Raw genomic sequence first — 17,173 nt, forward strand, 5'->3', positions numbered from 1 at the left:
TTCCAGAGCCCTGATTCTTGGAAATACTTTCTGGCCAGGAATGCGTGACATTGAGACAGCCTTGCACTTGTAAACAAGGACGAGTCTGGGCGGGCTCCCAGCCCACGGGATCCGGGGCCCTGTCCCAAGTGGTTGATCTCGAGCCCACCTGTTTCCAGATGCCTACTTCAGCTTCGTCCTTCCCCCTTCCCCCTCACAGCCTCGGGCACCCGAGCCAGGCCACTCGGCGGGGACCTCCGCGGGGGCGGGGGCGGGGCAGAGTTCTTTATCCAAGCAGACTGGCACGGTCCCAGGCTCGGGAAACGACTCCAAGTCCCAGTGACTCCTCCCAGTTGGAGTCGGGGCAGGGAGTGGGGAGCGTGGGGGGGGGGGGCGGGGGTGAACAAATAAAACCGCAGGAGACGGCTGGAAGTGGCAAGACGAGCTCTTGAGTCTCAAGCCGCTCACAGCTCCTCTGACTCACAGCTGGACTCCTGGACTCCGAACAGCCCTGAAGCTCTACCCAGACCGGGGTGCGCCAGCCCGCCAGCACACCTAGCTCCTCATTCGGACGCACCCCGCCTCCTCCTCGGTCCCGGGCTCTGCTGCTTGCAGCCTTTGCCCTCAGCCAGCCCCAGCCCCTGCCAAGCCTGGTGGGCATCAAGATGAAGGCGGCCCGCTTCGTGATGCGCAGCGCTGGCTCGCTGAGCGGCGCTAGCCTGGTCCCCCGCGAGGTCGAGCATTTCTCGCGCTACAGCCCGTCCCCACTGTCCATGAAGCAGCTGCTGGACTTTGGTGAGCGGGATTGCAGGGCCCGGGCGGGGGAGCTGGGGCTGGGGTGCTGCCTTAACTTGAAGTCCCGATGCAGGGAGGGCTGAGCTCGTTGTTTAAAAGCAACTGAGATCTGCTGTCCTGCTGGACCCTGGAGGCCACGCCAGCGCACCTTGCCGTTTCCAACATCTGCTTTCTTTCTGACAGTTTGTGCCAGCAGGTGGAGGCCCCTTGCAGCTCTGCTGATGCTGGATGGTTTGAGCTCATCTTTCCTCTTCTTTCTGTCTAAAGCTTCCCCTCAGAATACTTTTGCTTTCAGTCAACATTTAGCAATGAACGAGAAACTTGATCCCCTCTGGCATAGTACTTGGAAAAGATTATGAAGTTGCCTCAAATTAATTGAGATGTTTATCCCATAATCACCCTCCACAGAGTACATCTCTGCTTTCCTAACAAATCGGTTTGTTTATTTACTATTACAGTTTTTCATATATTTGCATTACCACTGAAAATATTTAGAGACTTTCTGCAATAGCTTTACAAGGAAACCTTCAAGGAATTAAACGTGATATAATTTATTTGTAGTCTAGAAACATCACCATTTCCACCCCACCTCCTTATCTCCCACTCTAGTTTCATATCTAGAACTCTGAACATTGGGATGGATTGAGCTCTGCACTCTTTTATGAATATTAAGAGCCATAAGATACTCTGACTTCTTGAAAGTAAACACTCTAAAACACACCCCAAAGTTCTCATATTGGTAACTTTAAAAAGAGAAAAAGACAAGAAGATGCTTCTGAATTATCTATAAACAGTAAACCAACTGGGGGTAAAATATCATGTTATAATATATATGTATTTAATATTGGATAGTTAATGCTATTCAAATATATCTTTTAGACATACTTGTTTCCAAATACTAAGTAAATATTAATTTATTACAGGTTCAGAAAATGCGTGTGAAAGAACTTCCTTTGCATTTTTGAGACAAGAATTGCCTGTGAGGTTTGCCAATATCCTGAAGGAAATTGATATCCTTCCTGATCGATTGCTAAGTACCCCTTCAGTGCAGTTAGTTAAAAGCTGGTAAGTACTGACCCATTTTGAAACAGTCTCTAGTTTTAAGACAGTTATCTGAGTATAATGTATTAACATCATAGTTGGAAAACAGGTGGTCTGAAAACACTTGAAACACAGAAAGAACTTTTTATTAATTTAGAGTAAGCTATCATAAGGGCAGTTTTAAAATAGAAACAGACATTTTTATCCTGAAACACTAGATTTTTTTCACAATATAATTTTTATTTCTAGAAGAAAAATGAACCTAATTGACAGTTATTTGTTTTGTATTTTAAATAATAAAAGACAGAGTTTGATATTTTCAAAGGAATCTTATCCTAGAAGCAGATATGAATGACTACTATTCAGAGAGGGCTTAATATTTTTTTTTATTTACAAACCAATGAATAGAGCAGCCCCAGAGTTCAAATCTTGTTTTCTGCCTTTTCCTAGTGGTGGAATTCTTGGCAAGTGTCTTAAATTCTCTGTGCCTCAGTTTCTCTATCTGTTATTGAAGAGAATAAAGTATGTGCCTCAAAGGGGTATTTGAGCATAATTAAATGAGGTAATCCATCAACAAGCACTTAGAAAATTAGTACTGAGTCTTATTGAGAGTAAATAACCCAAAGGAATAGATTTTCGGAGAATAGAGCTAGGATATGCATTTAGTCAGATATGCACCAGAGCCCAACCATAATCTGTTGACTGCACAACTTTTTGTTCATTGATTCAAGAGATATATGTATTATACACCCATTAAACAGTTACAATCCGAAATACATATTAAATCCATAATATTTACTACTTTCAAAACTTCTGTTCACTTGTGAATGGAATAGGAAAAAATATGAAGTCTTTCTTAAAAAATTGTTTTTAAATGCTTTTGCTGTAAAACAAAAAAAAATGCATTTGCCAAACAAAACTGAAGACTGATCTGGAATAAAGAAATAAAAATTTGTTTATTGATTGATTTTTAGAGGGAAGAAAGGGAGAGAGACAGACATCAATTTGTCATTGCACTTAGTAATGCATTCGTTGGTTAATTCTTGTATGTGACCTGACCAGGGTTTGAATGCACAACCTTGGCATATCAGGACAATGCTCTGACTAGCTGAGCTCCCTGTCTAGGACCAAGAAATAGAAATTTTAACTTAGAAAGTTAAGGTTTAGGGTTAAAGTTGTACCCTCCCCTCTTCTTTTAGAGATACTGTTTTCCAAATGTCTATGAGTTTTAATTGTAAACATAATACTTTCTCTTTTCAAATCATTTGAAAAAAGACACTCTGTTTTCAGCCACCTGTACCTAATTATTCAATTTTAAAACTTAAAAGAACACATCATTTTACAGGTACATCCAGAGCCTGATGGACTTGGTGGAATTCCATGAGAAAAACCCAGAAGACCATAAGGCATTATCAGAGTAAGTTCTATGCATTATAATAAGGGTCTATAACTTTGACTATTTCCAGATATACTTCTATAATAAATAATATGCACATTTTTAATCTAAGAAATATAAGTGAATGAACCTTAAACTTTCACTAAATGTAAATGTGTTTTGGTTTAGTTTTGTAGATACTCTCATCAAAGTTCGAAATAGACACCACAATGTAGTTCCTACAATGGCACAAGGAATCATAGAATTTAAAGATGGCCGTACAGTTGACCCAGTCACCAATCAAAATCTTCAGTATTTCTTGGATCGATTTTACATGAACCGTATTTCTACCCGGATGATAATGAACCAGCACAGTAAGTTAGTTTATCATAATCATGATATACAGAGATGGGTATAGACTATCAACCACACTCTAACTAGATATTTCACTATTTAGTGGGCCATATTCTTTGTCAGTGGTAGCTATAATCATTATTACCCTGATTTTTATAACAATCTTTTTTGTATTTATTTTTCAACAGTTCTTATATTTAGTGACTCAGAGACAGGAAACCCAAGCCTCATTGGAAGCATTGATCCAAACTGTGATGTGTCAGCAGTAGTCGAAGGTAATTTCTAGATTTCTTCATTTCACTAATTAAAAATGTACATTATATGATTGACATTTAGTTGAGGTGATTGTATGAATGAATTTATATTCAGAATTTTCTTTTTCTATTTTTATAAGTACTGTCATCAAGGTCCTTTGCTTTGGGGGATCAGGGACTTTCAGTATTATAAAAAAATCCAGGCCCTGGCCGGTTGGCTCAGCGGTAGAGCGTCAGCCTGGCGTGTGGGGGACCCGGGTTCGATTCCCGGCCAGGGCACATAGGAGAAGCGCCCATTTGCTTCTCCACCCCCCCCCTTCCTCTCTGTCTCTCTCTTCCCCTCCCGCAGCCAAGGCTCCATTGGAGCAAAGATGGCCCGGGCGCTGGGGATGGCTCCTTGGCCTCTGCCCCAGGCACTAGAGTGGCTCTGGTCGCAGCAGAGCGACGCCCCAGAGGGGCAGAGCATCGCCCCCTGGTGGGCAGAGCTTCGCCCCTGGTGGGCGTGCCGGGTGGATCCCAGTCAGGCGCATGCGGGAGTCTGTCTGACTGTCTCTCCCCGTTTCCAGCTTCAGAAAATTTAAAAAATAAATAAATAAATCCAAATATCAGTAGTTAATGTGCTGTATTCTTATATATTATATTTGATCTCTGAAGGGTGCATATTTCTACTGCTATAGCTATAACTTAACCACTGTTACAATTTTTCTTCAATAAAATATTACAAAGGTATTTTTCATATATAAAACTTGTACTGTAATGAATATTTTAGATTAAGGGTCATGTACACAGTGAAGATTACTTGAAAATTTTACTTGGCACAAATTCATTTCATTATTATATATTTAAAAAAAACCTTCTATTCCAGATGCCTTTGAGTGCGCACGGATGCTTTGTGATCAGTATTATTTAACATCTCCAGAATTAAAGCTCACACAAGTGAATGGTAAGCTATAAATAAAATATTTTAATCTAAGGAAAATTCAGTGTTCTCCCAGTATGATTAAAACTGTAAATGCAGAGCAACTACTGAGTTTCATTTTTCATTTTTCCCTTCTGAACAGGAGTACAATGTGTACATTTCTTTATCAAAGCCAAGGTTCTTTTTATATTAACTGGAAAGTTCCAGTTGAGCATATTCAGCCACTAGTGATGACTCATGAAGAAGAATAGTTTGAACAAATAGTTTGGGATATAGAGTAGCAACTTAGTTCCAATATCTTAGATCAAAGAAAGATTACTTACTACACAATAGGGGGCCAGACGGAGGAGGATCCACTTGGTAGTGGAGATATCCTCCCAAAGAGGCTACTCTTAAGATCTAGAAACAAAAATACTTCCAACTGCACTGTAAGAAATCAGCCAGTCACAGAAGAACAAATACTGTATGATCCTAGTTACGTGAGGTATTTAAAATTAAGTCAAATTCACAGAAGCAGAAAGTAGAATGGTGGTTGCTAGAGGCAGGGTGGAGGGGGAAGGGGGAGTCGTTATTCCCTGGGTATAAAATTTCAGTTATGCAAGATGCGTAGAAGTCTGCTGTACATCATCGTGCTTATAAAAATAATATTTAAGAAGATAACTTTCATGTTTAATAATCTTGCCAGGTTTTTTTTTTTTAATTGCACTATAAGTATATACCAGTTTGGAAGCAGAGCACACTTCATTTAGTAGCTTCAACTGTAGGGCACCTGAAAAGTCTCCCCACACTGACTGAAGTGATTACATGATGAATGCAGGCACTATTTTTATCCTATTGCATAGTTGCTTCTTAAAGCATGCCAGGGTACGTACGTTGGAATAGCATTCTCCTTCTAATGCAGAGCAAACACTTATTCCAAGTAATAGTTATACATGAACAATGCTTGCTGGTGATGAGAGTGAAAATCAAGTCGCTCCAGTTTTGAGTAGCCTAACCCATGAGTTGGGGAATGTAACCGATTGCTCAACTAAAAATAAAAGTACAAACAGAGGGAAAGTGGAAGAGAAGATGGGGTCAGAGAAGGGAAAGAGATCAATGACATTATATAAACATAACACAGTGTTATAGAGAACAGGACAGCAAATTCCAGGGGGAAGGCATTGGGGGAGGGGGCTGAGGGAGCTGAGGGGGACAGGGGGTGGGGGAGATATTCAGTGGGACACTTGAATCTATGTAAACACAAAATCATAAATTAAAAAAAAGTACAAAGATTGAAAACTATCACTTAAGTATTAACAGAGTTGTGACATAACTTTTAGCTGAACCACTTGAACTGTTCGATAAAATAAAGAGGGAATTGAGCCAGATCTTGTGTTTTCCAGTTCAAACTTTGCCAAGGCCTGGCACACCAAAGAATAATACTTCTATTTTTCCTTTCAAAGAGAATTATGAAGTTTCTATTTCTCTGTTTTCTTTAGCCTCTTGGTGAAATTTGAGCATATTTAGTCTGCAAGATATAATGTTTGAATGATAAAAATCAAGAATAATCAGATGTGTTATTTTCCCATGCATTATTGTGTAATTTTCCATGCGTTACTTCAGTTTCAAAGTATGAAAATTATAGCTAGCATTAATTTTGATGTTATACTATAGACATTAATTTTTTTTCTTTCTTATAGTGTATATAATTTAAACTCTGGGATTGTCCTATACAAAAGATTTTTTTTATTATTATTTTTTATTTTTTTGTATTTTTCTGAAGCTGGAAACGGGGAGAGACAGTCAGACAGACTCCCGCATGCGCCCGACCGGGATCCACCTGGCATGCCCACCAGGGGGCGACGCTCTGCCCACCAGGGGCGACGCTCTGCCCACCAGGGGACGATGCTCTGCCCCTCCGGGGGTGTCGCTCTGTTGTGACCAGAGCCACTCTAGAGCCTGGGGCAGAGGCCATGGAGCCATCCCCAGCACCCGGGCCATCCCTGCTCCAATGGAGCCTCGCTGCGGGAGGGGAAGAGAGAGACAGAGAGGAAGGAAAGGGGGAGGGGTGGAGAAGCAGATGGGCACCTCTCCTGTGTGCCCTGGCCGGGAATCAAACCCGGGACTTCTGCACGCCAGGCCGATGCTCTACCACTGAGCCAACCAGCCAGGGCAAGATTTTTTTTTTTTAAATATAAGTGGAACAAGTTGATGTATCTCTCCCCCCCTTACTCTCTCTAAAAATAAATCAATCAATACAAAATTTAAGAGGGAACATTTTAGGGTAGAATTTTGGAGTGGAGAGGATGAGGAGTATTCTAGTCCTATTTAAGTCTGAAATATTAGTCAAATAAATATGGAAGTTAATTTTGATGAAATATTTGTTAGCCAATTCTAATGAATTTAATTTTTTTTCTAGCAAAATCTCCAGGGCAACCGATTCACATTGTGTATGTTCCTTCTCACCTTCACCATATGCTCTTCGAACTGTTCAAGGTAGGACATTTCATAGCGATTGCAATTTTATTTTTAATTTACTGGTTACATTTCTACTTCTTTTATCATTTCTGGATAAACAGGAGCCTCACGACCTTTTCCCAAGTGAACTTCTGTGCTTCGAACAGGAGGCTACAGTGGATGTTTGAAAGGGTATCTAGAGTTCATCATAGCATCAATTTGTCCTTGAGAAGGCACAATGATTCACGATGTCTCATGGCTGCCTATTCCCATTATTTGTTCAGGTGCCCAACAAAGCACTATTCATTTGTACATTCATTAAGAAAGTTCATGGGGTGAATACTTCAGGGAATGAGGCCTTGTTTCTTCCACCCCCGCAGGTTGGTTCAATTCTAAGTCCAGAGGTTCAGGTCCAGAATTACTGTAAGTGACCGGATCTCAACCTGCATCTAGAATATATCCAAAGGACAGTTAATTCTTTTAGTTATTTACTCTAATGTGCATATGAATCACCTGGTGGTTTTGTTAAAAAGCAAATCCTGATGCAGTGGGTCTGGGGTAGGGCCTGAGATTATGAATTCTAATAAGCTGACAGGTGCTGCTGCTGGTCCACAGTCCGCTTTCTGTGACTGGAGCGGACGGGAGTGCTTCTTAGACTTCCATGTGGCGCAGAATCACTTTGGGGAGCTTGTGAAAACACAGACTCGTAGGCTCTGCCCCAGACAGAGGTTTGGATTCTCCGGGTCTGAGAATTTACATTTTTAACATGTTCTCAGAGAATGTTATTGGTCTGGGGCCACCAGGTACTCAAATCAAATCCTATCCTGTGTTCTGAGAACAAACTACATCTCTGTACTTACACCCAAAGCTAGAAGAACACCTAAAGCTTTGTGATGCTTCCAGGAGTCCCGTGGAAAGGGGAGGAGGAAGCCTTAAAAAAAGTGAAATTTGCTTCAAATTCTGATGCAACGCTTCTCTGAATTGACTGTTCCCTAACTTGTTCTAATGTTAGTTCAGTGAGGTATTGATTATATCACAAACATCTGATTTGTTTTATTTCACTTTAGCTAATGATTAGAACTTAATATTAAATAGAAACCAGAAAGCAGATAATTTGCCAGAAGGTTAGAAAGACAAAGAAATGAAATGAACCAAAACAGTATCAGTATGAGTCATTCGGTTATCTGAAAACTTGAATTTCTTCTCTGTTAAAGATAAAAGATACTTTTTTGTTGATTTACTTTTAAATTGAATGGTCCAGCTTATTGATTTATTTTGCCATCATTGGTAAAATTTAAGGTAATCACATATAATTTAAAATTTAGCATAGATTTACTATCCTTCTAAATAGTAACAACTTTTTTCCAGCAAAATTTATCAAAGCCAATAATGAGTTTATTGTTCATTTGTTATGTAATAGTTTTTGGTGTTTACAAGTAAAATGTAATGGAAAGACAGAAAATAGAGAGCCAGGAAATGGACTATAAAAAAATTGGACATTTAAATTAAGCTTAAAAATAAGAACTTGACAACTAGAAGAATTGTTTTCCTATTAGACATTACTACCAGGAGCTATATTACATGGTGAATGAATATTTTTCAGTATAAGTCCTGTATGACATATTCATAAATGGCAATTTACAAAGCTGTAAATTTAACTACTAACTTAAAAGAAATAGGAACTTTGAATTACCCTTTGTGCTGCTTTTATTTTAAACTTTCAAAAAATAGACTTTTATTGTCTCTCCTTCTTCTGCCATTGAATAGCTTATGTTATTGTTTTCTTTAGAACGCAATGAGGGCAACAGTGGAACACCAGGAAAACCGCCCTTCCCTCACACCAGTTGAGGTGATCGTTGTTTTGGGGAAAGAAGATCTTACAATTAAGGTAACCATTTTCTATTTGTCTTTGAGTCTCTCTGGAGAGAATTTTAAAAGTCACGAATAATAAAGCTGTTTTGAACAATAGATCAAAGCCATGTTTCAGGTGACTTTTCAGTGAATGAAAGACATTTTTATAGAGACAAATGCACATTGTTTTTCATGTGTAGCTCTGATGATTTGTTTGTTTGTTTAAGATTTCAGACAGAGGAGGTGGCGTTCCCCTGAGGATCACTGACCGCCTGTTTAGCTATACATACTCCACTGCACCAACGCCTGTGATGGATAATTCCCGGAATGCTCCTTTGGTAAGACTTAATTGTATGGCAAAGTTCACCCCAGCCACTTAGTTCTAAAGGTAGACCCAGGATCACAAGTATTTAGACATGTTAATCAATTTAAATTGGGCATGGGGGATATGAGAAAGAATGATAAAGCAGTCTAAAAGTGGTGAAACAGTTCCAGGGGTGACTAATTGGAAGCAAAAACTATGTATGTAGGTTCTAGGACATCAGTGTCAAGCACTAGAATAACTCCTTCCTACATGCTGTATTCCCGTGGTCATGTCTAACTCTTTATCAATAACTGATCTCTCCTCTTTAGGCCGGTTTTGGTTATGGCTTACCGATTTCTCGTCTGTATGCCAAGTACTTTCAAGGAGATCTGAATCTCTACTCATTATCAGGATATGGAACAGATGCTATCATCTACTTAAAGGTATACTTTAAATTCAATAGGAAAAAAAAATTATTTCTGAAAAGATAACTTTTTTGACAGCCCTGAGTTCTACGGTCCACAGTAAAAACTACCAACTGTGTTCATGCAAATAATGACTACAAATAATCCTAGTTTCTGTTTGGTATGTGTAGATAGACTGTTTAATGTGGTAACTTACCAATAAGGAGGTGGAGCCAGGCTACCTGCCTCAGGTGAAGCCAGATTGTTGCCCAAGAAGCACTTTTGTGTCAGAGTGAGAACATGCTGAATTCTTTAAGGGCAAGTCCTTTGGCCTCTGTGAGAATAGCTGTAATTTGTTTTACTTGAACTTGTGAGGAAAAGATGCTAATAATGTTCCAACCTCAAAAATAACTGATATCACTCAAGACCATCATAAGCTGACATTAAAGATGTAGGGGGGAGAAAGCTGACTGCTCCAGGGTTGTCAGCGGGGCACCTGGCATTTTCTGTTTGAATTTGAAAACTTGGTACATGTCTTTTCTAGTTTGGATAAAGCCTCGATTCATTTGCTAGGGTCGCTGTCCTGATTCTGTTTATTATTTACCAATTATTTTGACTGAAAATATACTGACAGATATTAGCAACTAAAACATTAAGCTTCTAGGCTCCCATTCTGTGTTGGGGAATTATTTGTCAAGTGGTTTTGACCATTGGAAATAATTAATGCATTGTAGTATTGGGAAAGATTAATAGATTATAGATTTAAAGTATCAGATTTAATAGATTAATAGTATAAGATTATGATTCTATCATAAATACAAAGGTTTTACTTGGAAAGAGTAGCTTTGCTATTAAACTCTATCATATCAGTAATAGCCAAACAGGGGAAATGTGTAAAAACTGAACACAAATTCTTTTCCCTGATTTGAATTGTATGTATTCTATTTCATCCCCTATAAAGTAGACATAATATGTATCTTTTAGTTTTATTTTACCCTGACATACTATCAACTCCTGTGTGCTCTTAGTACTGAATTAATTAAGAGAATGTATCCGAATGGTTGACTACTTAGCTCTGAATTTCAAATACAAATCACGCTATGAATAATTTCTTCGGTTTGACTTTTTCCTCACTCTCCTTCCAGGCTTTGTCTTCTGAGTCTGTAGAAAAACTCCCAGTCTTTAACAAATCAGCCTTTAAACATTATCAGACCATCAGCGAGGCAGATGACTGGTGTATCCCAAGCAAGGAACCAAAGAACCTGGCGAAGGAGAAGGTGGCTGTGTGAAGGGGACACTCAGGACACGTGAAGGGATCAAAGTGGGTCTGCGCAGGTGCTGCTTTCTGAATGTTTGCATGTGAACTCATCTTCCCTCATAAACAAACAACCGCAACAAAGACTCCTTGACCGGACTCTGAAGGGAGGAGGAACAAAGCCTTTTTCTGTGTCCCAGGAGAGCACACAGAACAGACGACAGGAGGTAGCGAATGGCCAGCTCTTTATTCTTTTAATGTAGAGTGACGCTTGGGTTGATACCAAACCCTGAAGAGGACGTAAGCCTCGATTTTTCATCTTTATCAACAGGAGTGAGAAAGGGAGCGAAGTGACGATATGGGCTTGTCAGTCTCAATAGACTGATATTTTAGACCTCTGGCTGCTGTTGTAAGGTGTCAGCACTTACTGAACATTGTGTCGATTATACCAGTATTTTCCTGCCATTCAAAGGTGTAGGGCTTAGTTTACATTATATGACTAGAAATGTATGTAAATGTACATTTTGTATATACCTATGAGCTCTAGGGAGGAAAAACTGGTGACTACAATAACATTCACTTTGGATGATGAATGAGTCAAAGCGTGTTATTCCGAGTTGCAGCAAGGTACTGAATCTACGTAAAAACTTTGAGGAAAGCCTTTAGGATAAATACAGGGCCTTTATTATGCTGCTTTCCCTGTTCACACGTCACATAGTAAGTGACCGCTTAGTGCCAGGTACCTAGTCTTGAAAGAATTTTAAAATATGCACTGAATTCAGAATGTTGGCAGTTGGAGGGAGAGAAGATTTGCCGAAGTGGTCACAAAAATAGCTTTCATATTGTTTTGTTCATGAATGAAACAGTAGATTGGGAAAAACCGATATTAGGAAAAGGAATCTTGCATTCAGAACCTAACTCAGAGAGAAGGGCTCTTCTCTGCCCTGCCGTGGTGGTAATCCAAAGGCATCTGTTTTCTAGACTTACAAAGGTGTATTTTTGATATATTTAATTATACTCTTTACACTCTGGCATGAACATGTCTATAAACACAAAAGGCAAAAAAAAAAAAAACCCATAAAAACAAAACATAAAAAGAGACTATTTTTAACAAGTGGCCTGAGAGTAAGAGGCTTTCACGCCATGTTTTCCTTTGTGAATCATCGAGTTTGAGAGCTAATGAATGAAAGCTGTAATGCGAAGGGAACTTTTGGGGAGTTCAGGTGTAATATGGAGGTTGACAGGGAAGTCTAGTACATTACTCTTAGAAAAGGAGTGAAAAGACGAGAAGGAAAGGAGAGAAGAAAGGAGGGAGGGAGGGAAGGAAGAAAGGAAGTAAAGGTATTATTGCCCACAAATTATTTCAGAAAATGATCCATATTTTCATGGACAAATTATAGGCAAATTATTGTATTTCAAAACAGTGTGGCTCCTTTAAATTCCTCTCTCACTCTTGCAGGATAAAAGGCTTTAATGAGGTGATAAACTCATGTATCAAATCAATGTTTGAACTGGGATACAGGAAAAAAAACTTTTCTGCATTGGAAAATAATCAGTCTATGTTAAACTTAACATCGTGTTTAGTTATGTCATGGCGTAGTATTGTGGTGCTGCTGGGAGTGGCCATTGAGACCTCAGCCTGTTTTGTGAATTTCAGATTTTATCATCAGAAGTCCTAGATAGTGACTTTTCTTGATGATGAGATTCTGGCGTATGCATTTGTTGATTACACAAAACTATTTGCAAGAAGTTATTTGAATTTTCAGTTTTTACAAAATTTAAACATTTTTGCATGTAAATGCTTGTATTTACCAAAGATTTAAAACAGTTGATTAATTAATAATCCAAACTCTATGAATTATCACTAAAACACTAGAGAAAAGAAATGTTGGTTTCTCAATAACATCATGTAAATGGAGTTCTATAAAATAGAAATAGACTACATTAGTATTTGTAAAATTTATAGAAGATCTTTAGGATTCTACTGAATAAATACTGAATGTTCAGACCCACTTAAATTATTAATGTATAAATTGTATATTTGCCTTTAGGCTATGTACAGATAAATGTGATAATTTTGATAATAAATATTTTTATTATAATAGTACATAGTCATTTCATTTTTTATTGAATTTACTGAGTGACATTGATTAATAAAATTATTAGGTTTTAGGTATGCAATTCTATAATCCATCACCTGTATAATGTATTGTATGTTCACCATCAAAGTCAAGTTTCTTTCCATCACCATTTATCCCCTTTACTCTCATCTACCTCCCCCTATTCTCCTTTCCCTCTTCTATAGTCACCATACATGTGTTGTCTGAGTTTTTCTTTGCTTAATTCCTTCACCTTTCCCTAGTCCACCAACCCCCACCTCCTCTGACAGCTGACAGTCTGTTCTCCGTATCTATAAGCCTATTTCTATTTTGTTTGTCGATTTATTTTGTTCATTAGGTTCCACATATAAGTGAAATCATAAGGTACTTGTCTTTCTCTGACTAACCTATTTCACTTAGCATAATAATCTCCAGGTCCATCCACACTCTCCCAAAAGGTAAGATTTCCTTCTTTTTATGGCTGAGTAGTATTCCATTGTGTAAATGTACCACAGCTTTTTTATCTACTCATCAACCAATGGGCACTTGGGCTGCTTTCAAATCTTGGCTATTGTAAATAACATTGCAATGAACATAAGGGTGCTTATAGTCTTTCAAATTAGTGTTTTGGATTTCTTTGGGTAAATTCCCAGAAGTGGAACTGCTGGGTCATAGGACAGTTCCATTTTTAATTTTTTGAGGTAACTCCACACTGCTTTCCACAGTGGCTGCACTAATCTGCATTCCCACCAACGGGGTACAATGGTTCCCTTTTCTCCACATCCTCATGGACACTTGTTTAATTTATTGATGATAACAATTCTGACAACTGTGAGGTGATATGTAATTGTGGTTTTAATTTGCATTTCTCTGATGATAAATGATAATGAGCATCTTTTCATGTCTACTGGCCATCTGTATGTCCTCTTTAAAGCAAGCTTTTTTTTCTTTTTTTAGATTTTATTTATTCATTTTTATAGAGAGAGGAGCAAGAGAGAATGAGAGAAAGAGAGAAGGGGGAGGAACAGGAGCATCAACTCCCATATGTGCCTTACCCAGGCAAGCACAGGGTTTCAAACGGCGACCTCAGTGTTCCAGGTCAACGCTTTATCTACTGCGCCACCACAGGTCAAGCTGTACATTCTCTTTAGAGAACTATTTAGATCCTTGCCCCATTTCTTCATTGGATTGTTTAGTTTTTTTGGTGTTGAGTTTTATAAGTTCCTTAGAAATTTTGGATTTTTTTTTTTTTTTTTTGTATTTTTCCGAAGCCGGAAACAGGGAGGCAGTTACACAGACTCCCGCATACGCCCGACCAAGATCCACCCAGCACGCCCACCAGGGGGCGATGCTCCGCCCATCCTGTGCGTTGCTCTGTCGCGACCAGAGCCACTCTAGCGCCTGGGGCAGAGGCCAAGGAGCCATCCTCAGTGCCTGGGCCATCTTTTGCTCCAATGGAGCCTTGGCTGCGGGAGGGGAAGAGAGAGACAGAGAGGAAGGAGAGGGGGAGGGGTGGAGAAGCAGATGGGCGCCTCTCCTGTGTGCCCTGGCTGGGAATCGAACCCGGGACTTCCACACGCCAGGCTGATGCTCTACCACTGAGCCAACCGGCCAGGGCTAAATTTTGGATATTAACCCCTTATTTGATGTATTGGTGAATATGGTTTCCCATTCAGTGGGTTGTCTTTTCATTTTGTTGATAGTTTCTCAGGTGGCTAACTAGATCATGCAGTTGATTCGTTTGGGCAGTTTGATTAAATAGAGTGAAGATTAGATCATAAAAGATGATCAGATTAGGCAGGCTTTTTGAATCAGGTGGATGATTAGCTTAGCAGCTGATAGTTGGATTATCGAGTGATTAGACTGACCAGTTGATTAGAGACTGTATCGTAGATTTTTAAATTGTATATATCTAATTTTGTGTTGTGGAATTTTCGTTGTATCATGAGATTTTGCGGTATATAGGTATTTTTATAATTTATTATTTTAATTATTTTTATGGTGAAATAAGCATTTTCTAACCTAAAAAATTAAAGAAGGTTTATAAGAGTGTGGGGAGTGTTTATAAAGCATTAAAATATACATAAATAATAAAATAAGTATAAGGTTACTACTTTGCAGATTTTCGCCTATCGTGGGTGTGGTGGGGGGTTCTGGAACCTAACTCCTGGGATAGATGAGGGGCCACTGTAGTCTTTTCCTGGAAACAACAAGGTGTCATTTGAAATTCTCTTTAATCTCATATTCATCCACACACATTCAGATTAGGTGGATATTTAGATTAGGCAGCCAACTAGATTAGCGATTGATTGAATGAGGTGGCCGATCAGATTAGCAGTTGATTAGCTCAAACTTCCAATCAATTTTGGCGGATAATTTTAGATTAGCATCTGATTAGATCAACTGTTGACAATTAGCAGCCAATTAGATTAGCAGGCGATTTGGATTAAGTAGCTGATTAGATTTGGTGGCCGATTAGTTTTTGTGGATGATTCGATTAGGTGGGTGACGAGATTACTTGGCTGATTAGATTAGTCTCCTTCTCTCCCCACTGCCCTCCCCACAGTATTTCTTCCAGCATTTGCCTGGCTCTTTACACATTCTTTTCATCAAACATCTTCCTGGCTTTCCTCCAGAAGCCTTTTGGGCTTATTTTGCTATGTAAAAACTTTTTTAATTTGATGTCGTCTCATTTTTTTAAATTTTGTTTTCCTTGCCTGAGTTGATATATCAGAAAAAATATACTGCTATGAGAAATGTTTTAGATTTTACTGCCTATGTTTTCTTTTAGGATTTTTATGGTTTTGAGTCTAACATTTTTAAGTCTTTAATTCAATTTGAATTTATTCGTGTATATGGTGTATGAAGGTTGTCTGGTTTCATTTTATTGCATGAATGTCTACAATTTCTCAACATCATTTACTGAATAGACCAGTGATTTTTAACTGTTAGTCTGCGGAACTGTGCAGGCCTGCCAGAAATTTTCTGATGGTCCATGAAGGATTTAACTGCCCTGATGTATGAAGATTATACAATCCAAATAAAATCACTAGATTTATAATCTTTAAACAACATGAGGGCAGTTAACTCTTCAGCGGACTGGCACAGGTCTGCGGACCGGCAGTCGAAACCTACTGGAGAATAGCCTTCCAAAAGGATTGAAAACAATGTAAAATCTAAATTTTTAAACAAAAGAGAAATATTTAAAGCATTCCAGAAATTTCTAATTGTCCTTTCCTTTCTTGTGTATGCCCCAGTAACATAGTCCAAAGTGTATATTTATCTACATGAATATACTTAGTAATCACTTTTTTTTTCTTTTCTGAAGTTGGAAACTGGGAGGCAGTCAGACAGACTCCCGCATGCACCCGACCGGGATCCACCCGGCATGTCCACCAGAGGGCTATGCTCTGCCCATCTAGGGCGTTGCTCTGTTGCAACCAGAGTCATTCTAGCACCTGAGGCAGAGGCCATAGAGCCATCCTCAGCGCCCGGGCCAACTTTGCTCCAATGGAGCCTTGGCTGCGTGAGGGAAAGAGAGAGACAGAGAGGAAGGAGAAGGGGAGGGGTGGAGAAGCAGATGGGCGCCTCTCCTGTGTACCCTAGCTGGGAATCGAACCCGGGACTCCTGCATGCCAGGTCGACACTCTACCACTGAGCCAACCGGCCAGGGCCTATTAGTAATCACTTTTGCAGTGCACATGTTCTCTCTATATTTTTGTAAGTTTACTTTTAAATTTCATGCAATGACTGTATTTGCATAACAATACAGTGGAACACCAAAACAATTAGACAATTTAAGCTCCCAAACAATTTCTGGATTAAATATCTGAATACTAATAAAATAGAAATAGGATACAAATAACTAAATTAAGTGGTGGCATGTTTTATCTTCACTCTACCACTAATTTAATCCTACTCTATTTTTAAACAACATTTTTTGCCCACCTGCTTAATGGCCTTATTAGTAAAATTTTGCAAAGAAAAAAAGGATGGGAAAAAGGAAGAAAAAGAAAGGATGGAAAGGAAGGAGGGAGGGAGAGAGAGAGGGAGGGAGGGAGGAGAGAAGGAGAAATTAGAAAAAACTAGTGGAATGAATTTGCCATA

General features: G+C 39.1%; 1 protein-coding gene across 1 annotated transcript; it reads left to right on the forward strand.

The window, feature by feature from the left end:
• Positions 1 to 394: 394 nt before the first annotated feature.
• Positions 395 to 12,064, forward strand: PDK4 (pyruvate dehydrogenase kinase 4). The gene is made up of 11 exons (XM_066354250.1): positions 395 to 774; positions 1,698 to 1,839; positions 3,161 to 3,232; positions 3,380 to 3,564; positions 3,733 to 3,819; positions 4,664 to 4,741; positions 7,116 to 7,192; positions 8,943 to 9,041; positions 9,232 to 9,342; positions 9,638 to 9,751; positions 10,858 to 12,064. Exons 1-11 carry the CDS (start codon positions 645 to 647, stop codon positions 10,999 to 11,001), a joined length of 1,239 nt encoding a protein of 412 aa, XP_066210347.1. The 5' UTR covers positions 395 to 644; the 3' UTR covers positions 11,002 to 12,064.
• Positions 12,065 to 17,173: the final 5,109 nt, after the last annotated feature.

This window comes from Saccopteryx leptura, chromosome 12 (genome assembly GCF_036850995.1).
Source record: "Saccopteryx leptura isolate mSacLep1 chromosome 12, mSacLep1_pri_phased_curated, whole genome shotgun sequence".
NCBI lineage: Eukaryota > Metazoa > Chordata > Mammalia > Chiroptera > Emballonuridae > Saccopteryx > Saccopteryx leptura.

Excerpts from the sequence above, each read along its gene's own strand:
- PDK4 (XM_066354250.1), top strand. The coding sequence starts at position 645 with ATGAAGGCGGCCCGCTTCGTGATGCGCAGCGCTGGCTCGCTGAGCGGC. Across the intron at positions 3,233-3,379 it reads GACCATAAGGCATTATCAGA|TTTTGTAGATACTCTCATCA; the intron begins GTAAGTTCTATG and ends GTTTTGGTTTAG. Across the intron at positions 3,820-4,663 it reads TGTGTCAGCAGTAGTCGAAG|ATGCCTTTGAGTGCGCACGG; the intron begins GTAATTTCTAGA and ends CTTCTATTCCAG.